This window comes from Gambusia affinis, linkage group LG22 (assembly GCF_019740435.1).
Source record: "Gambusia affinis linkage group LG22, SWU_Gaff_1.0, whole genome shotgun sequence".
Classification (NCBI taxonomy): Eukaryota; Metazoa; Chordata; class Actinopteri; order Cyprinodontiformes; family Poeciliidae; genus Gambusia; species Gambusia affinis.
Window position 1 is genome coordinate 15,352,559 of NC_057889.1, and position 19,797 is coordinate 15,372,355.

The 19,797-nt window shown below is 40.7% G+C and overlaps 2 protein-coding genes across 11 annotated transcripts in view; both read left to right on the forward strand.

Annotated features, from left to right (window-relative positions):
• Positions 1–2,803: 2,803 nt before the first annotated feature.
• arf6a (ADP-ribosylation factor 6a) lies at positions 2,804–16,456 on the forward strand. 3 transcript variants are annotated; one of them, XR_006369568.1, is made up of 3 exons: positions 2,804–2,999; positions 3,147–4,413; positions 16,407–16,436. XR_006369568.1 is itself a non-coding variant. In XM_044105966.1 (3 exons), the coding sequence occupies exon 2, from the start codon at positions 3,832–3,834 to the stop codon at positions 4,357–4,359; it is 528 nt and encodes a 175-aa protein (XP_043961901.1). In that variant the 5' UTR covers positions 2,804–2,999; positions 3,147–3,831; the 3' UTR covers positions 4,360–4,398; positions 16,406–16,456. The 3 variants fall into 3 exon arrangements, 2 of the variants coding, with proteins under 2 accessions (XP_043961901.1, XP_043961899.1); XM_044105966.1 differs by having other exon boundaries at positions 3,147–4,398; positions 16,406–16,456; XM_044105964.1 differs by lacking the exon at positions 16,407–16,436 and having other exon boundaries at positions 3,147–4,905.
• A 2,266-nt stretch (positions 16,457–18,722) lies between these two features.
• Positions 18,723–19,797, forward strand: part of LOC122824978 (E3 ubiquitin-protein ligase pellino homolog 2-like) — a 48,845-nt gene continuing 47,770 nt past the window's right edge. For 7 of the 8 annotated variants that reach the window (XR_006369569.1, XM_044105968.1, XM_044105971.1 and 4 more), the window contains exon 1: positions 18,732–19,117. Coding sequence is in view for 7 of the 8 variants with exons in the window: in XM_044105968.1 (XP_043961903.1) it covers positions 19,038–19,117 (80 nt within the window). In the remaining variant the exon portion in view is untranslated. Of the gene's footprint in view, positions 19,118–19,797 lie in introns of all 8 variants that reach the window. The other variant, XM_044105967.1, reaches the window with a different exon arrangement.

Sequence of the window (19,797 nt, forward strand, 5' to 3'; positions counted from 1 at the left end):
ATATTAAAACAAACAAATAAGTAATTAAATGAATAAATATATTAAATAAAAATAACGGAGGAAAACAAGCCCAAACTGCTGGAGCTACATGGACGCTGGTTGGTTAATATCATCTGCCATATTGTTACGACTGACAGGGAAACCTGTCCTTGTTATTCTGATTTTTCTCATTCCTGCAATTACGATATTGGGAAACGTTAGCGACTCTCTGAACTGCTACTGAACAACTTCCTTGAAGAGCTGGACAACAAGAAAGCAATATTAGCAACTGAATAACTAAATGTGTGTTAAATCACATGAGATTTATTTATTTGGAGAGAACTTGATATTTTAAATATCAAGGATCAAATTATTTATTTTGTCAAATTCTGTCGTTGTACAAAATATCATTTGTGATCTTGTGTGACATTGTGGCCCCTTGATGACCAAGCAACTGCTTAGGGAATGAGTTAAGAGCAGCACATATAGCTCTTCAAATCTTTATATGAGTGTAATCCAGGTTGTGAGTATTTTTGGCCATCTTTATTTATTGTTTGGTTTTTAGATAAAATAGATCATGAAGTAAGAACACCTTTCATTCCTACACAAAGGGGCTAGAAGAGGAGATATGAATAGTGAAAATTCACAAAGACATAAGATATCTATAAAGACATACACAATACAACACACAAAGACCCCATTTTGATCACAAAATGACCCAAATGTTCACTAAAACATGTAAAAATGAATACGGCAGCCAAGTGATAAGGTTATTCAAAGCAACAAAATGACTAAACTACTAGAACTGTTGACATCACGTGCAAAGTGCCCACTAAAAACTGAAAAACTTTTTTTACTCTGGTTGATGAAATGAAACAATGATTATGTAAATTAAAGAACATGTATGTTGTTGTTTAAACATAGAAACCTGCAGCTTCAGAGATCATCTAATTAAGCCACGCTATATTGTCATGTTTTGTTTTCATTTGTTGTATTCTTTTGTTCTGGACCCCCCATTAAAAAACACTGGTCCCACTTACCACCCTGGTAAATTGTTCTGGAACCACCACTTATGGCAAACTACAGCAACATAAAATCGGTTTTGTCACAGGACACCCAATATTTTTCAGGCAGCTGTTTGGTGTGAGTGCGTATACACAATTTCTTAAGTAAGATATCTACACATTTTATTTTGACAAATCATAGTTAAGTCTGAGATATCTTCAGTTGTAATTAAGTATGTGTGACCCGTCAAAATGACAAATTCGGTGACGTGATTTAAATGCATTTTGACTGGTCAACATGTAACTAATGGGAAACATCATGAATTCCTCTTCTTAGAGGGCACAATTTTAATGAAGATATCTTAAAATACCCTACATAATTGTGAAAATGTAGTTGTGTCCATTATACACCTGGAATGTAATTATAAATGGCGAAACCGATTTTACGTTAAAACGGCCTGCCATACTCCACTGGCATTCTGACAGAACAGCAGCACTGTAGTTTCCCTCACTCACCCCCCGCCCATTTCATGGACAGCCTCCACGTCACGCACTAATCAAACGGAAACTGTTTGAATGACTGATCGGACATGTTGGAAAGAACCGCTTGTAAAACCCATCTTGAAATCCTTGTGCAGCATAAACTTTTTTTTGGTAAAAAAAAGGTACACGTCACATTAGAGGTGATTGTGTCTGATATGAGCGCTCTAATGGCGGCAACACGAGCTAACGGGCCGACTTGCAACCGAGCTGCTGGTTTCTTTTTTTTTCTTATGCGCATGCGAAATGGCTGCGGCGCTTTTAGGGGTAATCGGAAACATTTATTTCCCATGTCCACATTTATTTCCCATGTCCACATGGCTGTACATACTGCACAGCAGATAAAGAGTAGAAATTATTTATCATGTTAAAGAATTAACACATTCCGAAATATTGTTTCAGTTCAGGTTTTTAATTCTATTCTAAGATAATTATGCATTGATTTTGACGAATAATATTAACTTGATCTAAATGTTAGTATTAATATTTGGACCACTTATTATCAAGCAGATGAACATGACAGTGAGCCCCTTAATTTATTCATTTTCCAAAATTACCCAAAAAAACACCTCGCAGAGAACAATACAATAAAATAATAAATAAATGTAACTAAGCCTAACCAGACTGGGCCTGTGAATTAGCCTTTGGCTTTAGGTTCTATTGACCCTGCTCCAATAAATTTGAAATTGTGAATAAAAGTGAAAACAAAAATAGCATATGAAGTTCTGTACTAACAATAAGATTGCATAAATAAATATCCAAGCTTAATATTTTTTAAAGGTCACCACTGTAAATGTTATTCATAATTTCAAATTGAATTTATTTTACTGTTTACTTTATAGATTTACAAAGATATGCTTACCTACATTTAGTTTTTATATGAAATTATTTACTTTATTTTATGTAAATTAAATTAAATATTCACACTTTTATAACTCAAAATGTGTTCAACTTGTAAGCTAGGCAAATTAGCTAGAGTCTGGTTTGTATTATTTACATTGTTTTATATCAAATAAAGTACAACAAAGCAAAGCAAGTGCTTTGGATGCTCCACTTTGTTCCTTGTCTGACATGTTATTTGTTTTATTTTATTTTTATTTTATTTTATTTTATTTTATTTTATTTTATTTTATTTTATTTTATTTTATTTTATTTTATTTTATTTTATTTTATTTTATTTTATTTTATTTTATGTTTTTTTTAAGGCCATGCTAATAGTCTTAGCGTTATTTCTTTGCAATTTCAAAGGACGGAAGTTTATTCGCGGTCCTGAACGCAGCACTTCTCTGTGTGTGTGAGTGCGCGCTGCAGAGGAAGTGGCGGCTGATCTCGGTCCGCACCTTTTCCGGTAACAGCCCCGCCACCGCTGTGCCTGACTGAACGGCTGGAGACACAGAGGGAGGAAGACAAATCGAGAGCGGCAAGAGTGGGGGAGAAACGGCCCGGGGGACTGGGGAATGGTCGCCGCAGACGCAGGTATTTATCCCGCTCTTGCAGTTTTTTTATTAATCTGTTTTCCGTTGAGCCTTTAGGTTTCAGCAGAGAGAGTTTTTTTTTTGTCGGATTCAAAGTTGTCCTCTGTACTAACACCCCTCCCTTCTTCGGACCGCTCCTATGTCACAGGGGGAAGGAAGAGAAGAAAGTCGGATGAATCAGTGACCTTTTGAGCGGTCCTCCTGTGGATACCCGGTTACTGAAGCGAACTCGGAAGGCTCTGAATTGTCGCCGCCGGTTAGCGAAGAAAATCGGCGTGCTTCGAAATTCACCGAGGGGGAATAAGCTAAGTGTGGACAGCCGGCGGCCAAGAAGGAAGTGGGATCCCCCGGCTTGGCCTGGGCCTGATTTATATTGTCCTCTTTAGGTTGAAAGAACTCCTCAAACCAGACTCTGCTCGGTCACCTGGGAGGGAAAAAAAGGATCTTGTAAGCAGAGTCGACCCCTATTTTTGCTGGTTTTGGGAGGGATTGTGTGGTCTATGCCGACTTTGAAAGAAGGGAATGTCATTTTTTCTTCTCGCATTGGAGGGCAGTGGATCATGAAAATATATCCCCACCCAAATCTGCAAAAGCACCCCATGAAGTCCCTCTGATTCCTCAGGCCAGATTACCTCAATCCAGCTAATTGTACTGTAAAGACCTAAGCGCTGCTGCCAGCTCTCAGACTTTTTGACACTTGTGTCAACCCACTGTTGTCACGTGGGTAGCTTCACGTTGAACCCAGGCCTTCTCTGTTGTCCTGAAAACAAACTTGGCTCTAATTAGGAGTTCCCCCTCTTCTTCTAACAAAGTATTTATGCACAGTAAACAAGATGGGGAAGATGCTGTCAAAGATCTTTGGCAACAAGGAGATGAGAATATTGATGCTTGGACTTGACGCTGCCGGGAAAACCACCATCCTGTACAAACTGAAACTGGGACAGTCGGTCACCACCATCCCCACGGTGGGGTTCAACGTGGAGACCGTCACCTACAAGAACGTCAAGTTCAACGTGTGGGACGTGGGCGGCCAGGACAAGATCCGGCCCCTCTGGAGACATTACTACACGGGCACGCAGGGCCTGATCTTTGTGGTGGACTGCGCCGACAGGGACCGGATCGACGAGGCCAGGCAGGAGCTCCACCGGATCATCAACGACCGGGAGATGAGGGACGCCATCATCCTGATCTTCGCAAACAAGCAGGATCTGCCGGACGCCATGAAGCCCCACGAGATCCAGGAGAAGCTGGGCCTGACCCGGATCCGGGATAGGAATTGGTACGTTCAGCCCTCGTGCGCGACGACAGGGGATGGACTCTACGAGGGCCTGACCTGGCTTACCTCAAATTACAAATCCTAATGTTTCCTCCCACCCACCAGCTTGGACGTTTCGAGACATGCACACACACACACACTCACTCACTGACGTACGCACACACAAAAGTAGCAGAGAATAAACAAACAAAAAAACAAGGATGCAATTTGAAGCAATTAATTCAATTCAATGATCTCTTTGCTTAAAGTGTATTAAAGAGAGTCGTAATTTACTTATTGGTTTATTTTTCTTTACGATAAGTATTTCACTTTAATCCCAAATTTTCAGTTAAGCAAAAAAAAAAAAGTGTTTTTCTTCATTTATTAGTTTTCTTTAGTTCTCAATCTGTGTAATCAGTTCTGTTAATCTACACATCTTACTTTTGTGCTTTTTACTGCATTTTGCTTTTGTTTCCTCATTATTGTATCGTTTCTTTTAAAGGGGGACTCACCTGAAAGGTGCCGCCCCCCCCCCTCCTACTTAGTTCTCGTCCTGCGCTCTCACAACCCAGCTACGTATCCAAAGGATGGGGGGAAAAGCCCAGAAACCGTTTCCTAGATCAGCATATCACTTTTGAAAACTCTGGGGGGGGGGGAAAATGCCTCCGTTTTCTGTCAGAATGTGTACTATGGGCGTGTTATTAGGACCTTTTAAAAAGTTCAACTGATTGTACTGGGATGAATGAGATGTGGAAGCTCCTCTCTCCTGTGCAGTGGTTCCATCCATGATAATGTTTAATGTGGACGCTGGATATTGGCACTGTGATATGGATATATAAATATATACATATACTTTTTTCTTTTTTTTTTTTTCGGGGGAGGGAGAGAGGACGGGGTTGTTTCAGGGTCAGAATCTGTTACCAACCAGTCTCTCGTCTCGTCATCCCCACTCTCGTTTCTCTCAGAGCTTCCATTGAGTGTTTTGTAGTTTTCAGCTGCCTTAGGCCGGACCAGGGTTCCAGGTGTCCCCCCCCCGCTCCTCCCCGAAACTGAGACAGCGAAGGGTATTCTCAGCCGCTGAGTTTGCACTTTGAATGGGAGAAGGGAGGGGGGGTTGAGCAACTTGCTGGTAGTGCATACTTTTTTTTTTTTTTGGATTTTCTTGAACTGACTTTTGGACTCCAGCAAGGTTTACAAAGTTCCCAACCCCCCACCGCCTCTGAAACAGGTGCTTCTTTTTTCTCTTTTCTTTTTCTTTTTGGTTGTTTTATGTTTTAAACATCACCAGCCCGTTTGAAGTCCTGCACTCAATTCTGTTAAAAGTTTAAAACCATATTGCTGTTTAATTTCTCCCCCGCCCCCCAGTACCTTTTTTTCTTATGCTATGCTGTTGAAATAATAAAAGAAATATATATCCAGATCAATATGGAAGTGGTGCCTTTTCAATGACCGGTTGCTACTTTTGCATTACAAAAAGAGAAAGAAAAAAAAGCAATATTTCCCTTCTGAAAAAGGTTGAACTCATAAAAGAGGAAATGAGAGCTTAGGGCGTTGCGATAGTTGAAAGAAGGACAAACCGAAGAGAAGTGAGTCTCGGCTTGTTTCCTTTCTGCTCCTGTGAGTCATTTGTTGTGAATAAATGATGAGAGCTCTAGTTTCCGTGTAGTGATTGCGAGGTAAAGCGTACTCCCGTCAAAAGGTCTCCGGGTATCACTTCGTCCGGTCCAGTTCAGTCCGGGGTGGCAGACTCTCGCGGCGGTTCTCGTGTTTTCTTTTCTACAGATTTCATTGCTAAGACAGAGTCGCCGCCAAAAACGCACGCACAGCCGAGAGGAACTCACATGATTATGATGATGAAGTTTATTCATCACCGCCCTGCCGCTTCGCCTCTCAGTAAAGCCACTAATCCTGAGGCACAGACTTGAAGTCGGGCGATACTATTTCAAAAGGCATTCAGTCTTTGCTTTCCTCTGCCTGCTTAACACTTGATATCTCCGCTTGGAGCGTCATGTGTCACCCATGCCATTCAAACATAAGGAATAAAGTTGCTTGTGAAAATGCGGTCTTAAGAAAGAAGGCATGGCATGAAAGCCTGGAAAGTTTTATTTTTTTGAAGAAAGCTGAGTGTTGGCACTGAGATCTGAGAGTCACCAGAAGGACAGGTGAAATCCTATAAAGTGTTTTGTGTGTTTTGCTTTGTGTATGTGACTCCATCTCGTGTATATAAATAAAAAAAACTCCCAAAGACTCAAACAAAACAAAACAAAAAAAGTCCATGAATTCCTGTTCAGGAATGCTTGCTTTGTGTCTCTCTCTGCTGCTCTGTTTGCTTTTGTTGTGTTTGCTCTGCAGCTGTCGATGTGAAAGCTTGACCGAGAGCAAAGCGCCACTCCGCATGTGTCCGGCTTTAAGGACGGAGCTTGTTCACCCGAGATAGTCACACAAATGAGACGGGGCCCCGTTATCTCTCACGAAACCGCCGTCGCTTCTTCTCCAGCGTTTTTTTTTTTTTTTTAAGTAGGATCACCAGACACAAACATTTTCTGTGCTTTTGTTTTGTTTTGTTTTTTTTTCTGTTAGAGCCGTACTTCTGTTTTTATTTTTTTTCCATTCACGACCCTTTTTGGTTTTTGTATGTGAAAATTTTGACCGAGAAACGTGGCTCAGAAGGGGGAACCAGTGAGAGGAAATGTGTAAAAGGGAGAGGAGTTTGAAACTACTCCTGATGTTACGTCAGCACTGGGTCCGGTGAATCACGCTGCGTGTGTCACAGGCCTTTTGTACCGCTGTCAGTGTGCTCCGCACGATAGCTGGTGTCAAACCCTGTCAGGCTCACCTGTGGCCCCTCGGTTTAAACAATATAGTTAAATGGACATTTTCTACATGTTTTTGTTTGTTTGTTTGTTTGTTTCTGTTCTTTTCCCCTGGGCGGAGGCTGACTGCTCTATTGTACGCCTTTGACGGGGTCGACTTCAAACAAAGCTCAAAAACCAAGCCTACTGGTAGTTCCCCTGTCAACTGTTTACTCAGGCGTTCCTCTTTGATTTTAATCTCCCTCCAGTTCTTCATTCAGCTCAGCGGAAAGCCACCAATTAAGCCTTACAAGTAGACACAAAAGAGAGCGAACGGAGTATTGAAACGGCACACGAATGTCGACGTCCTCAAAGAAAGAAACGTGGATATGGAAGAGAAAAAGGAGCAGACGTGCTTGTTTTCTCACGCCTCAGACACTGGCCGTCTGTGTCCTCCTGCTACAGCTGTTTCCATAGAAGCGGAGAGTTTACGCTTGCTAATGCTCAGAGTCAGGGGCCAAAGTAACAACCAAAAAAAAACCCTTCAAGTTTCAATTCCTGAGCTTTTCCTCCTAAGTTTTACTGCCAATTGCAGGTGCAGGCTGGTTTGAGAAACCTTTAGTAAGAATATAGTTATCACTTGAATTATAGTTATCATTTGAATTATGATTTGAAACAAGGCCTTGGTTTAAATAGAACAGCAACAGTCGCATTCCTATGGAAGTACGTTTCTGCCACTCTGTTTAAAAAATTAAATAAATTATCTCATTATATTGTGCTATCTCAATATAATGAGATTATTATTTTTGTTTCAACAGAGTGGCGGAAACAGGCTTCCATACATTCCAAATAACCTAAATATGCAGAGATATTATAGTTGTCTATGTCATGTGTTATTTATTTTTGATGAAGTAAAAATCAAAAATTTAGAATACTCTTAGTAGTAGTCAATTGAATTATTTAACAAAATATCTCTTTTTGCCATTCCGGCAAAAATAGTTGTGCTTCACAACTATTTGCCTACAGGCTTCAGTACAGTTAATAGTTGTTTGCTTTACAAAATGTGCAACATGTCACTTGTCATCTGCAGTGTGAAAACAGAGTTACCTGTTCCTAATTTACCTAAGAAATACTGGATTGCATAGGAATCGGGGGGAACAATATTGGAGGCAGGCGCATTTGTCTCCCCTAATAATTTCACCGCAGTTGCGAAAAATATTTGATTTTCACATTTTCCACTCGCGTGCTTTTATTTTGAAGGCGCACCACAGCGCCTTCAGCACAGCACTTCCTCCCTCCTCCCTCCTCTGAACGGCTCGGAGAGCTTAAAGGCAGGGAGGAAGAAACTCCGTATGAATGAGCTTAACGGTCTGTCGAGAATGTTGCCAGGAATATCGCTTACATCATGTAACATCTTTTTGTCAGTTTACTTTCATGAATAGAATCAAATCTTTTTTGATTTGATTCGTTTTAATTCTGGAAGAGTAACACGCCTAATATTTTACTGCTAACGTTGTCTAAAAACTTAGCTACTCTAGCCCCAATTTCATCACAAGGAAATGAAACCGCAGCAAAATTAGCCTTTTCTGTTGTTGTTTAAAGTGTAATGTCAATATGTGTTTACAAAAAAAAAGACAAATATAGTAACACACAGTAACTTGGATACTTAAGTTTAATCTGATTATTGGACTGACTGTGGCGCAGTTGGTAGAGCTGTTGCCTTGCAGCAAGAAGGTCCTGGGTTCGATTCCCGGCCGGGGTCTTTCTGCATGGAGTTTGCATGTTCTCGTTTGCGTGTTCTCCCTGTGCATGGTGGGTTCTCTCCGGGTTCTCCGGCTTCCTCCCACAGTCCAAAAACATGACTGTCAGGTTAATTGGTCTCTCTAAATTCTCCCTGGGTGTGAGTGTGTGTGTGAATAGTTGTGTGTCCTGTATGTCTCTGTGTTGCCCTGCGACAGACTGGCGACCTGTCCAGGGTGAACCCCGCCTCTCGCCCAGAACGTTAGCTGGAGAGGAACCAGCAACCCTCCTGACCCCATTAGGGACAAAGGGTGAACAGAAAATGGATGGATGGACTGAAAGTAGTAATGCGTTAGATTACGCATTACAAGGGGTCAGATTAGACTCTAATCAGACACTGGCTAATCATTAGAGTAACGTGTTGATGACACCATTGTTTGACACTTCTGCTCAAGGATCTGTCAGGTTTTTGATATGTGTCCCCCCCCAATAATAAACTTGTTCCTACGGCCTTGCTGGATTGTGACCCTTTAGCAAAGTTTAAAAAAACGATGATTCGTCCTAAACCCCGCAGCACAAGCCACTGATCATCATTTGCTGTGTGGAATTCAATGAGCTACTTTTTACAGTTTTCCTTTTCTCCTCGGCATCCTACCGCTTGTGTTTCCCGGGGCCTTTTAAGCTAAAAATGTGTTTCTTTGTCACTCGCTGCAGGGCCAGTAGAATTTCTCCGCATCGACACAATCGTTCTTTCCAGCAGATTCCGCTTAAAAGGACAAAAGCAGTGCTATTATTGGACTGGCCGGAGAGCATGGGCTTCGCCGTCACAGTTGCAGCACAAAGGCCCCCACCTCCCTGCTTAAACGGCATCCATTAAAGCAACAAGTGCCCTGCTAGGCATTCAGCTAGCAGGGCACTTTTGAGAGCTCCTCCGAGTCTGTTGCACACTCCGTTTCCCTCTGCTGCGGACAATGTGCTAATAATTATAGGGAGCCCAGAGCCTGCGTTCGCCTTTTTGGAGGAAAACTGTGCAATGGGAAGGAGACGTGCTTCTGCCGCAGGCAGCACCAATGCAGCACCAACGATTTAGGCCACACAGTTGTAATTAATGGAGGCGGTGCATTAGCGGCAGTGTTTGCTGGATGAAATCCGTCTCATTTAATCTTTATTGAATGAAATGTATAATTAGACGCAGGCACAGAAAGCTGCAGAAGTATTTATACCCCTTTCTGTCATATTCAGACCGCAAATTGCAATGTATTTTAGTGGGATTTTGTGTCGTCGACCAACACGGTGCTGCATAATGAGAACTGGAAGGAAAACGGTACATGGTCTTCTAAATGTTTCACCAATGCAAATTTGGAAATGTGGTGTGGATTTGTGTGCAACTGCTTTATACTCACACCCATGAATACATTTCATCTTGTGGGAACTATTTTGTTTGTCTGAACATAAAAAGAGCACGTCAGAACCGTGAACCCGCCGAGGCCGTCCACCTAAATGACCAAATCGGACAAAGTTTAATGATCAGAGCACAAATCCAGAGGCCCGCTTTGACTCTGGAGGAGCTGGAGAGAATCCATTTGCATTTTTTGACAAAAGGTACACGAGCAGCAAACAAGTGGAAGAGGAGCTCTGGTCAGGAAAGATCAGAACAGACCACACTAAACTTGGCATGACCCTGAACACATCGTACCGATGGCGAAACATGGTGTTGGCCCTATCATACTGTGGGTAAAGCGCTTTAGAGTCGATGTGACAAAAGATGGCAATCTTAGAAGAGAAACTGACTAGAGGTCCGTTTCTGTAAATCTAAAAAAAACTTGCCGTCTTAATTGACTAACGTATTGACTCTAAGTTGACTCAAAATGCGTAGCATTTTCCTTCTGCGTTAAAATTGCTCACGCCCTAAAAGCCCATTGAAATAAATGGATGTATGTGACATTAACATGAGAAAATGTAAAAATAATAACAATATAAAAAAAAGTTAAGAAATGCAAAACACCATGTTTGTTTTGTTTAAAAAAAATTCTCAGAAGCCAAGTGAAGAAAAGCCTAGCAATAATGGTTACCTCTACCGATGCCTATCTTAAACAACAGGAATCCTCGAGAGTTTTTAATTACGCCAAATCTTTTGTCGTCTATAGACTAAGGCACAGTGGGGTGGATAAATGTTGACTTGTTCTTTCGGTTGTGACAGGAACTGACATGTGCTGCAACCTTCCTGTGTGACATGGCACACCACAGTGGCAGATGGACAGACTGAGATAGCAAAAGGAAGACGGCAATATTAATGAAAGAAAGAGACTGGTTATTAAGGCATGGGCCCGAAAGGACACAAGGCACTGGCTTTCTATGAGCAGAAAAAATATTAGTGACCTGATTCCACGCCATAATGTCAGTGAAACAACCAACCGTGCATCAGTACACCTTTTTTTTTTTTTTTTGGAAACCAGCAGAAATAAAACATGTCAGAGTTAGGTAAAAGATTACAGTTTGTGTAATTATTAATATACATGCTGTCGAGATGTTAACAGACAAGGCAGGTTTCTGTCTCTGGTTTCTGTTGTGTGTTATTTACATCCCTAAATAACACACAGCACAAAATCCCAAAATAACCCACCCCACACACTTCACACACACACACACAAACACAGAGCCTCCCCACTGGTTCTTACAAATGTCCCATCTGAAGAGCCATCTGCTTTAACGTGAAGCACTCGGGTGTGCATGTGGGTGTGTGTGTGTGTGCATGTGCGTGTGTGTGAGGTCTCAGTGCTTGGGTCATGTACATGTGCAGCAGGTTGTTAGCAGGTGCCTTATTAAAATTGTTTCAACAGTTGTAGTAGAGCTCAGCAGTGCAGGATTAAAGGCCTTTTACACCTCGAGTTAAAAACCAAGACGGCGCACCACAGATTATTTTTAATTAGGCGATTAAAAATAGATCTCCTTGCATGTGTTCCTCTTTTCGAGAGGACACTCAAACTTGAACTGCTGCTTTTACTCTCTGCCCTTTTCCCCCCGAATACAAAGGTTAATCCTGTCACATGTTTATGAGCTTTACATTTGGTCCGTTTTGGCTGTGATTTCTGTCCACCAAAAGCTCTTATCTCCAGCTTCTCATGATCTTCGGCTTTACGCTGAGATCTGTGAGTCTTGCTGAAGCCGCCGCCCGCAGCAAAGACCAGACAGTCAATTGCTACAACATTTGTTTATTTGGTGTAAAGTGACAAAACTTGCTTGCGCGTGCAATTAGACTGCTCCCCGGGGGGCAGGCTGAAATCACTAGCAGTAGCAGGTAGCAGAGCCGCTCCAGGAACTGCTAATCGGAGAATTAGAATATGCTGAGCCATCTGCGGCATCGCGCCTGCTCATAAAATACATGAATGCATAAAACACGGACACACCTAGCAGTCACACACTGCGGGCAGAGTCGTTTGTTGCAGTTCAGTTTCGCTTGCATTGTGCTTTAATGTCTCAAGTTCTGCTTTGTTGGTTGCCTTCAAGTTCTCAACACAAACAGGGGAGACAGTTTGTTTAATGATAGACATACCTTTTCTTTGTTTGCCGCTGTCTCTATGGCAACAATGACAAAGAAACCAGCAGCAGATGGCTGGAGTGTACAAGTGATGTAAAATGACTGTTTTGACTCCCATCTTTTTTTTCTTTTTTGCCATTCCCCCACCAAATGTTCAGGTGGAAACTTCAGCATACAATACAGACTAAATCCAAATTAAGAGATGTGTTTTATTTTTTTACCGGTTTCTACAGCTTACAAGCAACATTACTATTATTTCGATCCACATTTGATTTTGATATGGTTTTTAAAATAAAAATGTTTTTGTCTGCTTAACATTCGAAAGCACGTCAGCTTTTACAACCTGGCACGCGTGTGTCAGTCGTCTGATATTTACAAAAGGGAGAAAACAAACGCATGAGAATCAGCAGCTCAGCTGGGAGCCTGAATAAAACCTATGTTTTCTCTGGATTTGTGTTTCATACAAATAAAGTTATCTCTGAAATATCCATATTTGTGCTAATTTTTCAAAAATTCTAATAATGTAATTGATTTAATATGGCTTCTGGGTAAATTGGAGGATTTGACATAGCTGTTTCTTTCTGGTTTTGCTGCTTCAATCCCGTGTTATTATGAGAAGTTATGTAGACAGCATTAGTGTCATGGTATGCAAGCTATGCATAATCACAACTGAGAAGAAGCCAATATATCATATTGTTGTCATTGACTGATAAGGTACTAATACTCTCACACACATGTTTTGCAAAAAAAAAAAAAAAAAAAGCTGCATGGGTGTTGAAAACTAAAGTACATTGCCAACAGCAGCAGCAGCGATTCAATTGCTTCTTTGTCAAGACCACTGCACCGGCCAAACCTCAAGCCAGACAGAGGGCAGATGGTGCACACACAAATCATAGAACGGTACTAAAAACATCTGGTCCAGATGGAACTGTGCCGTGGACGTGGCCAAAGTTTTGTCGCCGTCCTTTGCAGGATCGGCCTCAACAACTGCAAAGCATAACTTCAATTTTAAAGAGGCTACGCTCTCTTAAACACAAGTCTAAAACTCTTTCTTGTTGCTGTTTTATACAGAACAAAGAGGTTTGTGCAGTTGCCATTATGTTGCAGATCTGGATCCCCATCAGGTGGTGCAATAATATTCCCAAACGTGAATCACATGCCAGGCAAATTGTTGTCGGTGTTTTGACTCTTGCTGGGAACCTTCAGAACATCAATATCACCTACAGTCAGAAGAAACGTGCTAGTAAAATAAAGATATTGTTTTAAACCAAAATCGGACAAGGGTATGAATAAGTTTGGGCTTAGCTATCAAGACTCACCGCTGTTGCATTTCCCCACTTTGACCAGGGGTCCCAGAGAGCTCTGTTTCAGGCCCCATTTTATACATTACTATAACTGCTGGATAAGAAACAATCCAGATTGAGTTATTTTGCCAAAAACAACCTGGATCAACGACAAAGTGCCTAAGCTGATTTACCACAACATTTTTTGTTACTGTTTGCCGACTCAGCAAACTGCACAAGCCCAAAAAATGTGTCAAAGTGACAAAATCAAATGCTAATCTTACCGAAGAGTCGCTTGAAAAGAATAAACAACAACCTAGATTACTAGAAAAGTACTGGTTGGGTTATAATTGCTTTTAATTTGTTACTTATTTTGCACTAGAAGTTACCGCCTCAAAATGTGTAATAGCACTTTTATTGATAGAGAAAAGTTAAATGTACTCCATACCTAACACTGCTTAAATGTTCATGCTTTCCTCCAAAATTTAATCAAAAATTACATTAATACACCTAAAGCGTCTGCACAATGTATAAAATTGCAATTGTATTACTAACAAATAACATACTTGAATCACCTTGTATGCTTTCCATATACATCTTGGGCTTTGATAAACTCTAACTGATCTTAAGCACTTTATGTATACTTTAGTGGCTGAGATATTTAAACTCAGGTACATTGCTGGAGACCTTGTAGAGCAATAAAGCAAGAAAACAGTTATCTGATGCTGTGCAGTCTTTTGGTTTTCTTCAGTGTTTACATCAACCTGCTGGCATTAAGATGATTCTATATCATTTTCTTACTTCTTGTTGCATCCTGGAAGAGGTTCTGAACGATCTGATTTGTTCTTTGTTCAGTTCAAAAGGCTCGACTCCCTTTAGCCTCTTCTCAAATCGAACGAAACACTGAATGATACGTCCAATCCATGGGTAGACGAAGTGACCCAGCAGGATTTTGTGTGCACCCTCTTTGCACATTCAACTGTGTTCGTTCTCATCCCACAAAGACCATTACTGAGTTGTCGGAAAGCACAGAAGAAGCTGAGCTGATCAATGAAGGACGCCAGCATGCCAACAGAGTGAAGGTCAAGAGGCTAAAAGACCTGAGCGTTAAAAACATCTCAGCTTTAAAACAGAGTACACAATTGAGTTAAGGGGGAAATTAAATTTTCACTTGCCACTGAATATCGGCGCAGAAAAATTGGGGTGGGGGTGAGGGGCGGAATACGAAGTTTAATTTTTGGGTATAGATATTTTTTTTTTTTTTTAAAAACCCTCAAAAATATTCAATGAAAAAAAAGCCTCTCAAACACTGAATTTCCTGAGAAGTCTGAGAAAAAAAAATAACTCTCTCAAGATCTGTTTATGTCCTTCTGCTGCGGCGCCAGTGGGAGTATCCTCTGTCAGATCAGCATCCTGTTAAGGCATGCGGCTCTGCAGCTGATAAGGGAAGGCACTGTGGAAAGGTGCAGAAGACTGCATTAAGGACATTATCAGCTGTCCACTCTTAAAGACAAACACACATCCCCGTGGGCTGCAGAAAAGACTCTGGATGCTACTGCCACCCCATTAATCAGTCTGTCTAAACTTCAGCACCAAGGCAAACCTACCAGGGCCCAGCAGAGCATATCCTGCGAAATAGGAAAAGAAAATCTCAACTCGTTGCCACAGAAAGCTTAAATTGTGGATGAAAATTTTGTGCTCTTTATGTGTTTATCTACCAAGAGCGACAAGTGCCACATTGCAATAAACAAAGAACTTATAAAATAACATTTTATATGTGTCATTAATTTATCGAAACTGGATATTAAATACAGAAATGATTCAGCAAATATAGAATTGATTATATGTGGGCGGTGCTAACGTCGACACTGCCGGACGCTTGTGGCAGCTTCCTCCACGAGTGAGCTTTCTTGGGAACTTATTAGCGATATTTCAGACCAAACTGGAGATATGGAGGCTCAAGTTGCTCACTCGGTAAATAACCAGAAGTTATTTTCACACTTCTAGTTGAAATATTGTCCCAGAGTCCTAGCAACCTTGGAGGAAACTGTCTTGACTTGCCGGCAACCAAACGTCAGTGGGCGGGGTTTGCCGGCAAGTCAACAGATTAAATTAGTTCATGATGTGCTTCATCACATAAAATAAGTTATTAAATCATGGAAAATAAAATCCGTGCATTTAATTGAGGCACACGTGGCTCATTTTGTATTTAACAAATTATTTCTGGATTCATTTCCAGTTTTAATGACACATTTAAGTAATTATTTCACAAGTTATTTATTTGTTGTTATTCGGCTTTCTTCCCTCTCCATATTTATCACTTACTGACCGACTTTTTGTGATCATCTGTGACAGTAAGAGTTGGTTCTGAACTAAATGCTACTCCACGAACCAGTAAGTCCTTCCTACTGTTTTTCTGCTTTTGCCTTCTAAATATGCTCTTTAGCAAAAACAGGAAGTTTTGATGCGCAAAGCAAAGGGAAAATGTTCCTCTTGGGATTACTGCATAATCTTTCCATAGGGTCTGTCCAGCAGAGAGTCCATACATTCGTTCGGGTCATACTTTAAATTCCTGAGCTGAGAAGTGAAATAAACAACTCCAGCTGTCTAAATTGGATCTTTGTCCTTCTGTCTGAACAATGTAGCTATAAACTTTTCATCATTTAAAAGCTTGGAAGATTGTTTGCTTCTTTGTGTTAAAACTCAGCCCCACACAGCCACGGAAAAGCAGACAGAGATTTTAAGGCAGAGTAACAGAGGGTGTGACCTTAATCCCACAGTGGGAAAAAAGGAAGAAAGGCACACACACACACACACACACACACACACACACACACACACATGTGCGCACACATCTGGTCTATCCAGTTTCTCCTTTGTATCTCATAGGAAAACTATTTTGGAGGTTAAACAAGTGATAGACTCAAAGCAGCTTGTGTAATCTACTTCTTTATACCCAAGAAGAAGTGAGTCATCATTAAAGGCGGACACTATCTCTGCAGGAGGCTGCCATTCATAAAATAAGGGTGTGGACGCCTGTTTCATTTATCCTGAGACTCATTGATGAGTAATCACCCATTACTCACTTCTCTGATTAACACAGACATTTTCATGGACAAGTGCTTTACAGGGGCCAACATTACCACTTGCTGCAGAGGACTGTGCAGGGCATGCAAGTCTTTACGTGTTCCTTTTAATACCTCTGTTTCAGCTAAAGGCACCTATACCCAGCTGGTGGACTGACGAGATTTTGTTACTGAAACTTTGGATTCTATCCAAATAGTCTGTAGTCAAAGATGAACACTGGAGCCCTTAGAGGCAAAACACGGGACATACTCACAACAACAAAACTTTTCATATATAGTCTGTTGTAAAAAAAAAGAAAAAACCAAGTCGAACCATGTGAACCTTCTCCAGTTTTTGCATCATTATACAGCCATAAACTTCTTAAGAGACCATGATCATGCAGATCAAGGAACACGCCAACCAGGTCGGGGATACATTTGTGTGAATGTTTAAAGATGGTTTGGTTATAAAACAACAAAGCCACGTGAGAGGCTTTGAACATCTCACATGACATTGTTCAAAACATCAACTGTAATTTGAAAGTGTATGACATAACTACAGACATACCAAGACATGGCAGAGCTCCTAAACTGACAGGCTGGTCAAGAAGGGCATTGATCAAAGCAGCAGTAAAGACGCCCATAGCAAGGAGGAGCTGAGGTTCACAGCTCACATGAGAGAAAGTGTTGACAGGATAGTGTTGCACTCCAGTCTGGCTCTTATTAAGATCTAAGGAGAGAAGAAGGCGAATTTACCTTGCTGTGAACCCCTCCAGTCAAGTTAAAGATTCAACGATCTGCACTGTACGTCTGTCGTTACTTTCTCCAGATTTGGACACAAGTAGTTCCAAATTTTGCGTGTGAACCAATAAAATGAATAGATTAACAAATAAATAGCAACAATCATGCAAAAGAAAGGCATAAACAATTTTTAGATTCGAGAAGAAAAGGGACAACATTTTAAACTAACCGTTTCTAAAACTCATTGCCTGAAATGTCAACTTACACGAATATGCTAGATATAAAAATTAATTTTTACATAAATGTCAGTTGCTACATCTAGTAAGTGAAAATAATGAATACATGCATAGTTAAATCAATAAGCATCAATATAAATGATTAAAACCAAATGATTCTTATCTTAAATGTTTAATGAGTAAAATACAAAACCGCAAATTAATAAAGAATTATGAATTTGTTTGTAATTACTTACACAAATATAGTCAAGATTAAAATAATAAAACATGACAGCAACCAGAAACTGAAAACTCAATCATTTTTAAATCAATTGCAGCCAATCAAACGTTAAGAAATACTTAAGCGAAAAACACCATAAAGTAGTCCTGAGTAGCTTACGAATTATGTAGGCCTATAGCAACAAGAATCAACTTATTTAATAGACTGGCCTGTTTATTTTGCCTCTACACTGCCCTCTTGTGGTTACAACGTTATAGTTTACTCCACTTTGTGACAGTATGAGTGAAGTGAGTATGTGTGGGGAGGAGAGAAAGAGATGACAGAGATTCAAAGCCTCAAACTGGCTTATGTTTGTGTTTCAGCTCCCATAAGAAATACAGCAAAGAGGTTCTTTCTGGAGCCCGCTAATGCTCACCCACATCTTGCCTCTGCCCGCAAAGAGACTCATTACGTCAGACTTTATAATGAACTACAACAGTACTAACGCTTTATGGTCGGATATTAAATTAGAAGATGTATATTATCAGCTTAGAAACGGCAGAATCCATCAATACGCCTTGGGACACAAGTACTTCCTGTGAATTTCCAAACGCCTCATTTTATTCTATCAGTGGGAACCAGAGTCTCTCGATGGAAGAAACCATTTGGACTCCTGAAGGTGGTGTTTGTTTTTCAGTTCACTCACGTTTTAAAATACCAACACGTCTTTCTTTAATTCATACGAACTAATAGCATTTAAATACGTTGTAAGAAATGCGGAATTAAAATAAGCGGATAGAACGATGGTTTATAAAGTATTTAAAGCACATTGTAAATTCCTACCCTCCTGAAAAAGTTGGTACGTCTTACACCCTGCCGTTAGCCGTTGTTGTTCCCTATGCTACTGAACAGATTTACCGCGATACAAACTAGCTTCCCACTGGCCTTAACCGCCAGAAAAGATGCTTCTTCACAGGATTAAAACGATAAAACAAACACCAGGACGTCTGGGAAAACTTTACCCAACTATGCCCAAACTTTGATAAGACCACCAACCAAATATAGTTTCGAGTGTGTTAGCTTTGTTTTATTATCTCCTCACTATTCTTTTTTTTTTGCCACTGGTCGAGGTTTTCTGCTTCTTTCTTTTCTTTTCTTATTTTTCCTTTTCATTGGAGGAGTCCAGTCTGATGAATTCGCCGAAAAAAGACGGAAACGATGATGTGCCCGTTAAAGACCCGGTGAAATACGGAGAGCTGGTCATTTTAGGGTAAGTCCTTCTGTACCGAAACGGTTGAGGGGAAAAAACGCTCCAGCGACAAATCATATTAAACGCGTGGGAGCCCCATTAACACAGTAATCCGTGATGCGACGTGTTAAATCCGGTTTTACTCACAATATGTCGCTCTTAACATTGTTTTCCCGACACCAGCTGTATTGTAGTAACATAGTTAGGCTCATTTATTACACATGCCCGTCGGTTCTACCAATAGTCTGACAGCTTAATAGTGATACAAAGTGGGTTTAGCGAATAAACCGAGCAGCATTCATAAGTAATATCCCAGCACTTAATATAAAAATACAGATTTCAGTGTAAATGATGCAAAATCTGCAGTTGGTGTACTACATAAGAAGGCTACTACGGTGGTAGCCGCTTATTCATCAATGGTTGTAGTGGGGGTGAGCAGGCTGAAAATCCCAATGATGTCATCCACTGCTGGATCCCTGACTGCCTAAAAGTAGGTCTGAGGAGCAAACCATTGTCAGACATATGCATGCACCTCACTTACATATATATGTATTCATTTATTTATTTATTAGGGTCTGGTTATTAAGAATTGATAAAAAAAAATTGTCTCAGTCTGATTCATGCCAGGGATGTAGGCGGAGGAGGTGAAGTAGGAGAATGAAGAGGAGGAGGAGGAGGATGAGGAGAAAAGCCCCTTTCCT

Bases quoted from the DNA above. Each gene is read 5' to 3' on its own strand.
- arf6a (XM_044105966.1), top strand. From the start codon at position 3,832: ATGGGGAAGATGCTGTCAAAGATCTTTGGCAACAAGGAGATGAGAATA.